The sequence below is a fragment of the Syngnathoides biaculeatus genome, chromosome 16 (assembly GCF_019802595.1).
Source record: "Syngnathoides biaculeatus isolate LvHL_M chromosome 16, ASM1980259v1, whole genome shotgun sequence".
Lineage (NCBI taxonomy): Eukaryota > Metazoa > Chordata > Actinopteri > Syngnathiformes > Syngnathidae > Syngnathoides > Syngnathoides biaculeatus.
Window position 1 is genome coordinate 11561640 of NC_084655.1, and position 16707 is coordinate 11578346.

At 39.4% G+C, this 16707-nt stretch overlaps 1 protein-coding gene across 1 annotated transcript in view; it reads left to right on the top strand.

Moving 5' to 3' along the window:
- usp43b (ubiquitin specific peptidase 43b) overlaps nt 1-16707 on the top strand; it is a 68452-nt gene that overhangs the window by 13246 nt on the left and 38499 nt on the right. The window contains exon 3 of the mRNA XM_061847149.1: nt 14184-14287. Coding sequence (XP_061703133.1) covers nt 14184-14287 — 104 coding nt within the window. The remainder of the gene's footprint in view (nt 1-14183; nt 14288-16707) is intronic.

The following is a 16707-nucleotide window of genomic DNA, read 5'->3' on the forward strand; positions in this document are numbered from 1 at the left end:
TATGATATTTCAGAGTTTTAAGGGACTCTCGGCCACTGCGGGCCATATAAATAGTCTATAGAGTAAACTTATGTTGTGTTTTACAACAATACTTCACTATATTTGTAATTAATGATGTAACAATGGAGGAAATAGCCAAGCTTGTATTCATTGTCCCGAGCAATGACGCTTCAATTCCAATTAATGAGAGCGACGACAGGCATAACACTTAAATATAAACCTCTATGGTGGCACTGTGAACAACTGGTAAGCACATCTGCCTCACTGTTCTGAGGACCAGGGTTCATGTCCCAGACTCGCCTGTGTGGAGTTTGCATGTACTCCCCGTGCCTTTGTTGCTTTTCTCTGGGTGCTCCAGTATCCTCCCACGTACCTAAAACATGGATGGTAGCTTGATTGAGGACTCGAAATTAATAAGAAAAAAAACCAATGAGGGCATTTCAAACCAAAATTAGCTTGAAAAACTTATAAAAGGACATCAACGATATCTAAAATATAATAAAAACAAATTGATATAAGGGTAGCTTTAAACAGAACAAAACAAAAATACACAACAACTGAGTCGCTTCAGTGACCAAACATTCAGTGTTATTCACTTTTTGGGACCTACAAAAAGTATCCAGCAAGGATTTTAAAATGGATAGATTGATAGACACATTATTTATATATCCCATGAGGGAAATAAAGGATTTCATGACCTCACTTATATTTTTCCTCTGCACTGTGTCACATTTCTGTTTAAGTCTCGCCTCTCTGTACCGACTGAGTCCCAACTTTTCCGGATATTTGCAGTCGTTTTTTTCTTGTACTTATTCCTGACAACAAATAGCAATGCAAGCAAAAACTTCTTGGTTGCTATAACGAGCCCAACACATTGGTAGGACACAAAGCCAGGCAAACAAGTAATTGGCACGGCACATAAGGTAACAGGCATGCTTCACGGTGAGGGAAAATATTCACAGCTAAAACAGGAAATAACCAAATGAATCCAAAACATTGAACCAAAGGGAGGCAGAAAATACAGTCCAGATGGGGCTGTGATAGCAATCCTACTTATGAGTAAATATCCCTTGCTTTGTAACAGACAGTAGGCCCCACTGTTCAAAGCAGAAAATCTCTTGTGGTAGACGGTAGTTGTCTTATATTGGTCTGGGCACTTTGCCTTTGGTCAATGTTGGCCTCTTGCAGATTGTCATGGATTTCATTTTTATCAGAAAATATGTGGTCAAATGTTCCTCTGAGGGTATTGGGAGGGGAAATCACTGTGCCTCTCTCTGTGAATCATATTCTCGTTTGAGTATTATTACCTTGTACTACATCCCTGTGAAGCGCTTACAAACTGTACCTCACTAAGAGTGTACAGTGAAGCTGTGGTATGCAATGTGCCATCACTCCTCCACAAAAGAGTTTTATGAGTCTCGATGAGGCCAGGATGAGGGCAGCACTTCAGTAAGTGTCTCAGTCATGCTTGCTCATCTCGTTTATTCAGGTAACATGACGATGAGCTAATGTCTCCTCTAACAGGTAATCAACCATAATTTGTGGACTTCCAAATCTGTAGGTGGTTTGCCTCAGTGTTATTTTCCTGTGTATGATCTCTTGGAGTCATCTGAGGTCGCAGTCGGGGGCGGTAGCCCCTTTCACCAGTCCGCACACGTTTCTACTTGCAGCCAGCAAATCCACAAGTTTGACTTGTAATGCTTCTGATTCACCCTTTTTCAGCACACGTTGCATTTTACACTTAGCACATTGTTTAGTGCTATCAGCTTTGCTGTCATGTAGTTCGAAGATGAGTTTACAAAATAGCTTGACAATTTGCAATCCTATGTAGTACATAGGCAAGCAAATATAAACCACACAAATTCTAACATTTTGTGTTGAATCCCCGTGGCTTTGACTGTGGCATTCACTGTCCTTGATTTGTTGATCATTTATCACTTTGGAAACAGCGAACGTGTGATCCTGTCTCTCCCTCTCGCTCTTTCTCTCTCTCTCTCCCTCCCTCTCTCACTCTCTTGTGCTTACTTTCTCTCTGAATGCGGGTCTTTGTAAGCTAGAGGAAGAAAGAGACACTTGTTGTGCAGACCTAGTTTGCCGAGCGAGGGAGAGAGACTGGGAGATTCTGCGTTGAGTTCTGTGTGAAAGTGTGCACGGCAAAGGAATTGGAGGCAGAAGAGTAAGCCGTAGTGACAATAGGAGAGTTCAGGAACTAGCGAGAGAAATTACCACTTTAATTCTACATGACATTTTTTATGTAGGTCCTGTAGAATGTGGCAGTTTTTACATTATTGTGCTGTACCTGGTGAAGCAACAACACTTCTCTTGGTATCAGGGTGGGCTTGTCTGTGGCCACAAAGCAGGCCTAATGCGGTATGTGTTGCAAAGACATACCTTGCATGCATCATTTTTGTGCAGAAAAAAGAACTACAATTGCTCAGTAAATCAGCACTAACAACAAATTGGACAAGTTCATAGAGGTCTACTTTCTTTCATTTAAAATTCAAGCATATGAATTTTGTCAGTAGAAGTCATGTTATTAACTGAGAAATTAAGGAAAAGCTTTTTATTGAATGCTCACTGTTTTAATGAAAATGTTACTAAATGTATGTCGATCATCATCATAGACAAAAAGTCAGGGAAACAGATGTGAAAACGGGGAGAAACATTCTTAACTACAACAGGAAATAACAAATCGAAAAGATTGAGCCAAGTCAGAACAACCCAGATGGGGCTGTAATAGCTTCGCTGCATATGAGTAAATATCCCTTGCTTCATGAGAGAAAATACGCCAACCTCTCATTAATTATTTTCCGACACAATTTTGTATTGGGGGAAGAAAGGACAGATGAATTAATATATGAACCATTTCATTTGTCGAATCATGCATGTCTGCTTATCCTTTCACATGCGTCGCAGAGTAGCAGAACAAAAAACCATCAGGTTTGGATGTTTGCAATGTCATATCTGGCTTCTGTTGTAGTGTCTCGTATACTGAGAGCAATAACAGACTGAGGGCGCAATAAGCATGTACCCATATCTTGTTTATACGTAGGCTGTATTTGTTTATGATTTCGTCTGCCTTGATTTGAAGTATGACGGTGGATGTATATTGCTGTTACTCATGCATGGATTAACCCAGACAATGTATGAATGCAACAAACTGTGTTTACTTTTAGTTATTCTACATCCGCATCCCTACATGGCCTGGTGTGTGGTCAGTGCCACTTAACGCTGTAGTCGGGGCTGCATGTGAATGCTTGTGAGATTTGTGCGTTCCCAGTGTGCTTTCGTGCTTTTTCCCGCCTTTGGCTTTCTGCTGGTCCTGCCAACCTGAAATGGCTTCCTGTGGGTCAGAGCCACCCAGCTGGAAAAGCAGCTTGGCGGGAATGGTGTGACTATGACCACTCAATACATCACTGACCCAGATTAATGTCAATCGACTATGAGTCTGAGACAAACAGTGCACATGCCAAGTAACACTTTTGTGTATGTAATATACTGCATGCCCAGACCAACACAGTATCTCCGTTAGCATGGTTGTGGAAATTTTGTCTCTCTCGCAGTTGTTGACTGCGACAAAGACAAATTTGATGCTTCTGACACTCTCAAAGACTTTGACTGAATGATTATTTATTGCTCAAAAAGATTATGTTCATGAGCTACGGTTGTCGAAATGCACTATATTCAAACATATGATAAACAAATATTTAAAACAAAGTAGAAAAAATAAAAGTACAATTAAAACAGCGTATCTTGCAAGAAGTATCATGTAAAGGAGGAAATGCTATAAAAAGCATGAGGGAGTTTTTAACCCAGACTTTCAGACATGGGGCTGACGTCACCTCTGTTGGCAACTTTATTCCATTTGTGTGCATAATAACTAAGTGCTGCTTCACCGTGTTGGTTCTTCAGACAATAGAAGACAGTTTTAGTAATTGATTTATTATGATCAGGTCAAATCAAAACTCTGTTTGTTTCAGACTTTGTCTTTAATTTTTCAAGTGTGACCCCAGGTATCAACTAACAGTAATCTTCTTTTCTTTCTTGCCAAATACAATTATCTCAGTTTTGTTGTGGTCTAATTGAAGAACATTATGAAGCAATCATTATAATATAATCTGTTTTATTGTTAACTTATTTGGGTACATAGTGGTGGTTGTATATGGAATGAAAAATGTTTTTTTTGGGGGGGGATACAGTGACATTATTGGGCAAAAATGTATCAGTAGTTAACGCGTAAAAGTACCGAACAGGCAAGAAAAAACTATATTTTTGTATACACATTTGAATAAAAATAGACACAATTGGCATGAGTAAATGGACTCCACTTATGGAAAACTTGAAGGAAGCTTGCAATCCTACAGATTACATGGTGATGATAACATGTGAATAAAATGAAAATCTTTTTTTTTTTCTTTTAAAAAATGTAGTTTTGTAGTCACTGATGGTGTAGTGGTACACACACCTGACTGTGGTGCAGGCTGCGTGGGATAATTTCCCACTCAGTGAGGGTGTTGGTATCTGCCCTGTGACCGACTGGCGACCAGTTCAGGGTGTAGTCTGCTTTTCAGCTGGGATAGGCTCTGGCTCTCCCGTGACCCTAGTGAGGATAAGCGGCTTGGATGATGGATGGATGGATGGATAGTTTGTGTTGAAAATCAATATCATTTCAAATCAACAATTTGCTTCATACGGTTATTGTCAGTGTTGTTGAGTGGTAGAAAGGTTCTGCATTCAAAGCCCTTGGTCCATCCCAGGCAGTCATGTTGAAAAAGGCCCACTGGCGCTGTCGTCAGGTGAGCAGGGGCTCAATTGCATGACACAACCCAACCCAAATGACACCCAAAACTGGGTGGCTAAAACCTGTGATAGAAGTCCATGTTAAATTGACTCCAATTCTATATTTGTGGATTTTGTCCAAAGAATATCAGACTTTTTTTTAATCAAGATTTCTGGGAACTGTTTTAAATTGTGAAAAATAATAATAATAGGGTTAGGGTTAATAATAATCTCTCTGTTAAACCTTTGTTGGTAGTGTGGTTTCCCTTTGTACACTTTTAGGCCATTCATATGTGCTTTATTTTAACTGGTCATTCACATGTATAAAGAAGTAGGATAAACCAGTTCTTGATTCAATGAGTTTCCTCCAACACAAACTATTCCCTTCTCTGTGTCTGATTGGAGGACAGTACAGCCAAACAATTAAAGTGATTCAGATTTGCTGAGTGGAAGCTTTCTAGAGCATGTGTCACATAAATTGCCTGCAACCAGGCTGGCTGGGATGATTGAAACTGTTTTGGCTCCAAGTAAGTTCAGCGGGGAGGTGTGTCTGTCACACTAAGCCCAGTTTTAATGTGCTAGAGTTTGCCTGTGAAGTAAAATAACTCTTTTTGAAATAACAATTGCCAGTCTGGCAATGAGAATGAAAGTGCAGGAGGCAGCCGTTGCAAGGAACCAGTCTTATGTTAGACATTGAATTCTTGATTGTAAAAAAAGGAAGTCTTTTTAGCTGCTATAACAACCATTACTACTAGAGGCTGTAGTGCATCTTTGTTGTGTATTGTGGATTTGTTGTCATCCACTGTATGTTCACAACACTGCTCACAATCAGCCACCGAGGGAGGAAGGTAATAAAGCTCATCTCCTGAGGAGTCCAACTCCTCTCCTTATTAGTATTAATGTTTCTTCTGCTTTCCCAGCGGTACCAAAAATCTTCTTCTTAAGGCATACGTCATAGTGTCATCACCACCAAATTGTGCATTTGGTGTGTACTATTTTCAATTAAATGTCACTTGAGTCCTTTCATACTCTGCAGTTCTGTGCCCTCTTATATTTGAAACCTTGGCTATTTCATTTCCATAGAAACAAGGCAGGAAGGATGCTGTTGAGAGGCATCTGGCATCTGTTTGCTCTTAGCTACCTCAATGAACCAGCCCAGATTTTTAAGCCTAAACCTGCAGATGTCAGGCATTCTGTGTCTTCAGTTCTTTCATTTCATTTCTCATTACGATAATGAGCCTGTTCAACTGATGAGGTGTGCCATTCAGGCTTCACCCACTGTACACACAAAGTGTGAATTTACACAAGCAAGTAGTTTTGTAAACAACTTGGATCTGAAAATGTTTCTGTAAGTAAGACGTTTTCTTATATTTGAGAACAAATAGCCACTCGTAACAGCCGAACTGTTCCACTGGTCGTCATGTCGTCAAACTGTATTCAGCTTTGGCGCCCCTGTAGTAAGCATGTTTTAAAGAGATCTGGGGACCATTTTAAATTGTAAAAAAAATTAAAAAGTTCAAATGTGTCCTTAAATGATGGCTCAAAATCAAATCATTGTTACACATACAGGTAGATGTCCAGACAAGCTGTAATATTATGGAAGGCCATTCCAAGGTGAGTCCTTGGAAAGACTCCGGTGTGCAATTGACTCTGTGATCACTTTGGGAAATACAGTATTTATTATGTTGTTTTGGTTTCGCACCAGGAGGGCAAAATACACACAATAAAAGCCAGCAGAGAGTTGCGATTTCATCAGTGTGTGTTTGCCCAGGGAAAATCTTTGCGGTTATTAAGCCTTGAAGTTCCCCCTGGAGGCTGTCATGCAGGACATGTTTAAGTAGCACTTGACTTGCCGCGCCATGTATTCCAACATCATCCAGAGAATCTGGCTTATTTACTGAGGTTGTCAGGATAGATCTCCTGATGCCAACAATGAAATCGGTTGGTCAGAATTCTGACGTGTCATGTTTAAAACCTCTGTAATCTTCTGAGAGTGTGTCATAGCGTTTGCTGGGTACATAAAGAGACAGAAAGCGTCCCTGAGTAGGAAGCAGAACCAGGCAGGTTCACGGGGTACTGCGGTTTCCTCGCATATCCCATAAATATGCGTGGTAGGTTTATTGAAGTAGCCCATAGGTATGACTGTGCATGCGAATGGTTATTTGTTTGAATATGTCTTGCGATTGGCTGGCGACCAAAAGATCACTGTGATAGATGACGCCAGCACGCCTATGACCCTGGTGTGGATAAGCGGTACAGGAAATGGATGGATTGATGTACTTTCCAATACATGAAACTTCCAATAGGTAACATTTAGTGTTATAGTCATATTTTATTACAATTACACAGTGCTACTAATGTAGTAGCCATGGTAATTGTTGGCGTATTTACATTGCACATTACATAAAGTACACATCTCATGCATGGAAGTGAGGTGTGTGGTTTGTACAGAGACTTGAGGTCGGTAGTCGATTAATGAAATATAGCTACATTCAAATCTTGCTGGCAGTTTTAAAACTGTAAAATGACTCCGTAAGTACAGTTCAGCTCAATGAAATTGTTTAGATACAGTATGTATGTACAATATTTAATTAGTGTTTGCGAGAACACGGTAGAGAGAAAGGAAGAGATTGAGTCAAGATGGCCACCAAGTACCAAAAAATATGGGTGCAATTGTGTCTGAGGAGAAAAAAATTGGATGCCTGGAGAAATTTAGCAGCAGATTTAGTGTGGTAGTCCATTGAGTTATTTGAACCTAGACGAAGAGCATCTTCCAAACAGCTCCAAGGATAAACAAAAGATCTTCTTCGAGGCATCACAAAAATTCTTTTTACAGCTTTTTCAGGACATTACCAAATTTTGTCTCATCTTTCTTATAGTTTCTCATACTGTTACAAGACCACAAAATGACAGGTGTATGAAAAAACCCAAAATATATGTGTAATATCTATGTCTATTGGCTTTGTATCCAAGCTTTGGATGAACGTACTAAAAAGTGACATTTGCATCTCTTTTAAATCTTAGCATTATCATTTTATAATTGGGCATAATTGCATGATTTATACTGGCCTGCCTGCTGTGGTCCAGAGATTTTATAGCAATGACAAAGTGGTGCTGTAAAATGAACTGCTTTTGATCACGTTGATTGATTTCAAATCGTGAACAATTGCCATAATATCCTTACTTTTAATGTGCACAGGACATCTAATGCAATCTCTCGAATGGTTTATACAATCAGTAAGAATGTGTTCCAATGTGAAGCGGTTGTAGTGTAGCCTTAGAAAGTCCGCCCATTCAGAAGCATCACCCATAGAGAATAGAGGCCCGAGTGGTCCGAGAGACATTTCTAGTATCAATATTACTGCAACTATTTATAGAGTGGTGTGCACATGATGGGAGGCTGCTGTTAAGTGAGATTGGCCATTATTTATCAAAACTATGTTCTAGTAGGCCTCTGACTTTGTTCATCATTCATCTCCACAGTAACCAAAATTCAACCATATTGATACACATGTAGTTATGTCACTTGTATCTTAAAGATGAGTCATTAGTTAACACCCTCATGCCTCTCTAATGATCAGCTGCTGGTTTCACTTGCCGTTGGCTCGCTTTCACAATTACGCTACGATAGAGCTTTCTCTACCATAGCACATATCTATATTTCCACAGTTAGTTTGAATTATTCACATCAATGCCATTACTGGGAACACTTTTGCCCACCCACCCCCCTTTTACAATTTAAGCCCCCCATCACGGAAGCCCATCAGGATAAGAGAAGGTGGTCCGCAAAGATGGGGGGCACACTTTCAGAATTTTTACATGTGGATCTACTTTCGGAGGTGAATCACTCCATGCAACGGCCTTTGGGTGAATTATTGACAACATCCATGGTGGGACAGAGTGCACCATTAATTTGTGAGATTTTCGGTTTTCGTGCTGAAAGGCGAACGCTCACAAGTTTCACATTTAACGGTAGTGTGAGTGAGGGACATCAGCAACATCTGCGCTACTTAAATGGATAATGAATAAATGCATTACAGTTTGAAGGCAGATAAATGGTCTTTTAATAACATCGATCCTCTCTGGGTGGATTATAGCACATTGGTTTTTATCCCGCTCATTTATGCATTATTCTATTCCTCCTGACATTTTAACTAAGACACTAACTCTATTGTGCATCAGCAATTGAGTTTTATGTTTTCTTTGTGAAAATATACAATGAAATCTCTAAGGTAGAACTGGATGCATTCCTAGTTGCTAGTTGACCACCACTTTGTTCATATTTTGAATTTTTTTTCTGTTGGAAATAATAGAAACTGTAATAATCTATTTTGGGCTTAAACTGCACTTAAACCTAATAAATACATAAAAATAAAGTTTACACCTTTATTACAGCTGTATAAAACTTGCTGAATGAAAACTTTTAACCCATATAAGTGTAAAAAAGCTAAAGATGCTAATTTAATTCTAAGATTTGTTTCTTTATAAATTGTACATTAACATAATTGCTGAAACTGTGCAAAGAGAGAAAACAAAGTCGTAATAAACTGTTGGTGCTGTATTTTTCTTGCTTTTTCTATAGTGGTGCCTACTGACGCACTTGTGCATCTGACAAAAGTCCCCCGTCCACAACTATACGTAAATTGAGTACCTTCCTCCCTGTTAGTGGCTGTCTGCCGCCATTGTGCGTTACCGAGTGATATTGTTACTGTCACGTCCCATCGGAAACGAGAGTAGGACCCAAATGCAGGAACTCGGAAGACGCAAGGTAGTTCAAGAAGAGACACGTTTATCGTATGCAGAGGTCGGGGATCGAGCAGGCAGTCCGGTGCAGCAGCGGTAGTTGTGACGTCGGGCGACGAGAACAGATGAGCGGACAGGCAGGAGTCGGAACACGGAAAAACAATCAACGCAGGCAGAAGTGTCAAGGAGTCAGGCTTGCAAGGTTGGTCAGAGAACGGACGGAGGTCGGTACACAGGTTCAATCAGGGAAACGAGAGTGCTAGAACGGGGCATGAAGCTCAACGAACTGGCGGAGGACCAGTCGTCACCGGGTCCTATATATACGGGGGATGATCAGGCCGCATGAGGCACAGGTGTGTGCCTCCCAATTAGCGCAGCCGCACAGGCACCCGCACAGCTCGTGCTGAAGGGGCAGGATCATGACAGTTACGAATGAGCACCCTGAATACTATAGTCCAAAGTAAAGAACCACAACTATTGATCAAGCAAGTTTTTATTGGAATTAAAAAGAGCGTGACAATGTGAGCAATAATGACAAAATACAAACCAAAAACTATGCCAACACAATATCTATGTGGAAAGCAATAAATAGCGAGAACGCAATCTCTCATCAGGGTGTGGGAAGCCCTGAGGTGACTCACTGGGATATTGTCCAGTCACCAGCTGTCTTAAGCAGATATATTTATGCGTCTTAAATGTGGACTGTAAAGTATTCATTCTATAGCAACTGTGTGGTTTATACCATCAGGCTGCGCGACAATGCTTGCGCTCCTCATCACTCCTTCTTCCCTTGGCCTCAAAATCTCTTGCACTGAACTGTGGACTCGTGATGATAAAGCTCCAACTTCTGACTCAGTTACACTGGATATTTGTCATTTATCTAAATCACTGAAATTAATTACAGCACGCTAGATGCCCGGGTGAAGGATTTCATTTTCTCATAACACCTCAAGGCACTGGCACAAAGCCACTTCTGCTACTGAGGATTATAGCTTAAGTAGAAGTGGACAATTCTTCGTCTTAACATATTGTGAATATTGGGGTGTGCACATTCCTCTGTTTATACAGCTCACTGTTCTGGAACGACGTGCATTGTTCAACAAACACCCGCATAAGCTGCTGTTTATTTGAACCACCAATTGGTTAATTAATTGGTTTGGTTTAACTTTTGTAATACTTTATAATCTTTTGGTGCTACACTGCATAGGCACATCTTACCTAAGACATTTTTTTGTTTTCTGCATATATTGGCCTCATGACCATTCATATCTTGGTTGAGTTATTCAGATTTTCCGTTTTTTTTTTCTGATTAACTTAAAGATCATTGTAGTTAAGGGCACACTTCAGGGTTGATATTAGCGTTAATATGAAAAAAAACATGGAAACTGGCTAGAGCTAAATATATGCTCTTAGATTCAACCCTTATGAGCTAATTTCGTGATCATTATTTTAGTCTAATCAATGGTACCTTTAGTTACACCTGGCATTAAAGAAACGAGAAACTGGAGAAAATACAAGGGGTTTAATATTTCATCCATGACTTTATTATTACCATTTCTTTCTTTCCATGTACTTAAAGTGAACATTGTTTTCGATTACGTTTGTTGTATATGATCTATTTTGACTTGGGTAACACTACAATAATATACAACTTTCTATAATCATTTCCAAATTTCTATATTGATACGAAATGTAATATCAACATAGGTCAACACTGTTTTTTCATCACAATGCATAAAATGGGGATGTGCCGGACGACTGTCGTAGTTTTTAGCAGTAGCCACAGTAGCAGCACCGAGCAGCGATGAAGTCTGTTCAGTCATTTCAGTTTGAGCCAGAGTGTGATCAGAAAAATTAGGAGAGAGGAAGAAACAAGAAGTTCAGATAAATATACTCTACTTGGCAATTTTTAGCTGCGTATTTGTAGTTATTGCTTTCAGATGCCGACCGAGAACGAGGAGAGTATCCGTTGTAAAGACCTCGGTTTCATTTCTGCCGCATCCCATGGTAACTCAAGAGATAGAGGCGACCTACAGTCTATCAACATTCAATCAATATTCTGCGATTCTCCTGGTCAGTATGAATTGATGATGAAAGAGTGCACATAAGTCGAGAAACGGCATTAGGCAAGGCAACACAATGTGTCCAAAGCCATTTACTGTTTGCCTCGAATTAATATTTAAAAAGCTTAATTGGGAAAAAGGAATGCGTAAAAATGAACAGCGGTTGCCATCTTAATTTTGCAGACGACGTCATTTTATTCTCCTACGATGCTGAACAGCTGCAGAGTCGTATTCAGAAATTAGACTTAGAAAGCCATCGCTCAGTTCTCAAAATGAACAAAAGCAAAACGAAGGTCATGTTCACTCATTACTGTCCACAAAAAAATGGATGACAATGTCCTGCATTCTGTTCATATGTGCGTGTGTGTGCAGATGGTAGAGCTTGTAGATGTGATTTGATCAACAAATCGGGTTTGCCTGCACCTAAGTCTCAAAACATTATTCTGTGGTCCAATATCTGTCCATCATCATTTAGATTAGAGTGGCCTTATCAGAATTATTTTCGGGCAGATGTAACCTGTTCTGCCGCCACAGTCAACAGATGCTGTTAGCACACAAGTGACACCTCACAGTCTATTTACAGAGCAATGTCAGCAATGAGTTCCTCAGAAGTGATAAGCGTAACTATGTCTGTGTCTGCACACATCGGCCTGAATGTTCCCTTTGTTATCTCAGCATAGATAGCTCCAATTCCAGTTCAGGGGAAAGGGAAAGAGGTGAAACGCTGGGTCAGAGCACATAGAGTCTATATCTATTGAATTAAAAAAAGGGAACTCGAACTTTTAATCTCCCTCTCGTCATTGCACACCTAAGATTACATTGCCTCAATCAATAAGATAAGAAACCGATGCACTGAACCTTCCTTTTTGTGTTCCCTGACATTTTGTCTCAGAATCTGACCAAAAGAAATAAGATCCATATGAACGGAGAAAATGAGAAAAATGCAAGCCGTGTGCCATCGTTTATGTTCGAAGAAGATGGTCAGATTTCAGTCTTGTGTTTGGCGTTTACGTCGCTTTGAAGACTCTTGGAAGTAAAGGAAAGTTCTAACACTGATATGTCATTTTAAAAACACAACTTTCCTTTGCCTTTTTTCTCAATTTGCGAGTAAAGGTAAAGCTGGCTACAGAAGAAGCTGTCTGGACCCAGGGAATATTAGAACTGGCAATGATAGTAAAGAGAGTACTGTGGCATTTAGGTAGAAAAGCACAAATGAATAAATAAAACCATTATATATAATGACTTAATGCATTCTCATGTATGTAACTATTCCAAAATTGAATTCTTAATGGGATGGATAGTTTGCCTGCAGATAAAAAGCCATCTGCACAGAGCCATTTCTGAAATGGAACTTTTTTTTCAGGCCTTGGACTGGAAATGGTATTGGAATGTGGTGTGTTGCGTTAGATGCAGTTGGACCCAAAAGCTGGCACAGCAGCAGCTCAGTACCGCTAGAAACAGGCAAACCTTTTTCATTTTAGATTTTTTCTTCCCCCAATCTAACTGTTTTCTTAAATGTTTCTGTTCAGGGTGAAATCCAACCCCCTGAAGGAAATTGTCTTAAAACAAGACAGAGATAAACGAATACATTTCAGTCATCATTAAGTATATACTATTTATCCTTCGCCTAATCTAAGAGTAGATATACAGATCATTTGTAATATTTTCATTGTAGTATTTTAATTTCATTTTGATTATTTCACTTTTGTCATTTTCTATATGACTCAGCAGGAGGATGGTGCCTTAGTGCCCTCCATAGACCAGCCCTCACTATGTATAATGATGGGGCGATGAAACATTTACATGGTTTAACAAATTCATAATTGCCCTTTGACACAAACTGTACCAACAATGTTCCACACCACAAAAAAACAAGTTTGACACCCATGCTAATGTACTTTGAAATAGCTAAAGGACAGGACAATCCGCTTCTTCTTTGACAATGGCCCCATGATGTCTTTTAATAAATAGTTACATTGCAAAAATGTTTCCCTAACTTTATTGAGCCAAGGCAGCAATTTTATATCAGAAAAGTTTACTTTTACTTTTGGCAACAAATGTATACACAGATTTATTGTTCCTCCTGCCATCTAGTGAAAGATAATTTTGTTCTGCCTGTCACTATAAGTCACTGGCATAGATAGATGAACAAGCATATAATTTAAGTGGAGTTGGATAATTGTGTATTTTCTCAATAAGAACATCAGGGAATACGGGGGTCGGGGGTGCAGTTTTTCTGTTGCAGCAATGTGTGAGGGTCAATTGCCAGCTCGCCATCTGTAATTTGTTTGCAAAAGTCCAGTTCAGTTACATTCGGTCATGTGTGGCAGGCCTTTGTTTTTTTCTCATTACTGTAGAAAATTCTTCATGGATTTATCAATATTGTCCTCCATCTTTTATCTCTATCCAAGGCCGGCTTTCTGCTTTGTTGGTAAGTAGACAAAAGACCAAAGAACTGGCATCCCAGGGGGTTGAGTGTATCTCAGGGCTTTTCAAAATATATTTTGTATTATTGCTAGATAAGATCTGCCAATTTTAGAGACAATATTGTGAATTTCTGAAGAATACTGAACACACATTACTCTTGATTTGTTGCAGGGTCCCAATAAAGATGAAAATCTGGTACATCCTGACCTGTCCCATTCCCAGCAGCTTACCCTGCATCATAGCTTTGTCCAGGAACATTTTCAGGCACAGTACAAGTGAGTTGTTGTTTCTTTTAATCCTAATCTTTTTTTTTTTTTATGAATAACAACATTATATGTTTATTTATCCCAAATGTGCTTTTCATGTCCATTGCCAATGTAAACAGAAATCCAACACCCTCCCCAAAATAAAAATAAAAAAAATTACATTTATTTAATCATTCATTCATCAAAATATGTACATGTAATAACAAAAACAATGATAAACCAACCGCAACAATGAACATTTTTAATACATACTTTTAAAGCAGTGTTAGTCAAAACTATGAATTATGATGTGAAAATGGAATTGATAAATGTGAATATTGCATTGGACCGTAATATAGATTGTGCCAATGGTTATAATTTTGTGGGGCTGATTGTGTGTGATATGAACTTAAACTTACATTAAGATTACATAAATTGTAATAAGGAAGAATTAATTCTCCAGATCTTCCACAATACCTGAATTAAAGGTCCCAAATTTCTCAAAATATTATATGTAAGAATATTATTTACTTAGAGTTCATATTTCTTTTAGCAACATCACGATAATACTAACCATCAAGTACATTCGACTTACAAATTGAGCAGTAGAGTGCCCAATTGCCATTGGTCCTTCATTTAAACAATTGAGCTGATACCGATGCAACAAGATGAAACCAAAGGACGTTGAGGAGGATAGCCGAGGTCACATTTGTATGTCAAATGTACTTTTTAAAAGGTGCTTTTGTTTACAAGTGCTGAGCTGCCGGTTCCTTTCAACATTATCAGATCAGTGTGACTGCCAATAATTACAAGTCATAGTTCCCTTCGTAATTGCCCCCCTCAAAGGCTTGAAATATTTGACTTTCGACGTTATTAAGTTCAGCATGCAAACTAATGCACAGGTGTTGGGTCAAATCACATTCACATGGATGTGTTCCCAACAGAGGGGCCGGTGGTCAGGGTATTTGATCCCAGAATGAATGCAGGTGTGCATGGCTATGAGACAAATGCCCTGAAAGATGGGATTAGATGAATTTTTCTTGACTCCTGTCCCTCTCATTTCCTCTGAAGTCCTAAGGCCTTCAGCACGCCCCACGTAACACTTGACTGTGTGGCGCCTGACTCGATGCAATGTTGAGGATTGATGTAGCGTAGGTTTATCTCTATCCAAGCCCAGTTTATCATAATGCAAGTATCACAGCCATGACACAAATCAGTTTATGCTTGAGCGGATCATAATCACAATGGTACAGTATAATCAGTCTTGTATTGTGTTGTAGAATCTTGTGATTTTTCAGCAGAATTAGATTAGTATGAAGATTTTTTAGTCTCTCTATAGAGAGAGCTAACATTGCATTTGCTTGTTTTTATTTATGTGGATCTGAGCGCTCCAATTTGTAGCTGCGATGTGGTTGCAATGAGACCGCTTATGTAGCCCAAAGGTCAAATGGGGCAGATTGGTTGAAGTGGTGCTTAGAGTTTATGGGCCCCGTAAATGATCTGTTTCATTACAGGCGTATTGTAATTTCCTTCAGTGAATTATGAGGCCCATATTCGGTTTAATGCCCTATTTTGGCATTGTGAACTTTCTACGAGAAGCTGCTCGGTTTGGATAAAACTAAGGGTCCAATTGTACAATAATGGAGTAGTGTTATTTCTTACACATTTTATATTCACTTTCGATATAAGTAAATACACGTCTTTTCCAAATTCTTACTATAGATTCATATTCCAGCAATCTTCCACTCAAGTTACTTTTGTTCAAAGTTGCTACAATGGTATAACAGAAATGCAGCTATACCTGAGGTTTAGATCTTAACTTCTCCAAATCCTTTAAAAATCCACATCAATAAATATTAGCCTGCCAAATCTTGAGAAAAATGAGCATGACTTTTTTTTCAAGCCTACAGCTGATGTTTAAGTGGGAAACTTGTTGGCCCTGAATTACCCGCCTCCGTTTTGCTGCCATTCCATTTAGTTGTTCTTTCACGTCCATTCTAATTAGAGCTGTCAGTCTATTATTTTGTAGTCTTTTAGAGCATTTTCGTTTCTACTGATTCCGTCTCTCAGGAAAAAGGCACCAAGGTCTTGAGTCCTTTTAGTTTTCCTGCATCCACAAGAGAAAGTACATACCCCTCGACCTTTGCACGCTTACTCCATTAGTCCGGCACCAGAACATCACCTCTCCCTTTAAAGGTTTTCTCTTTTGAAGTGTTTTCGAGCAGCGCAAGGCACATCTATGTTTTAGTGTGGCTCGAGTGTGATTTGCATGCACAGAGCTCATCGGCCCCTCGCTGTTTCCTGGCGTGGATCAGACATCCGTAGGGCAGCCATTCGACTCTGCCAAGAGGGAGTGATCCAGTGTGAGCCAGTGTCAGCTGGGTTTGCTTCAATAGAGCTTTATTCATCCCACATTTTTTCCCATTCTGAGTCCATCCATCCAAAAAGGT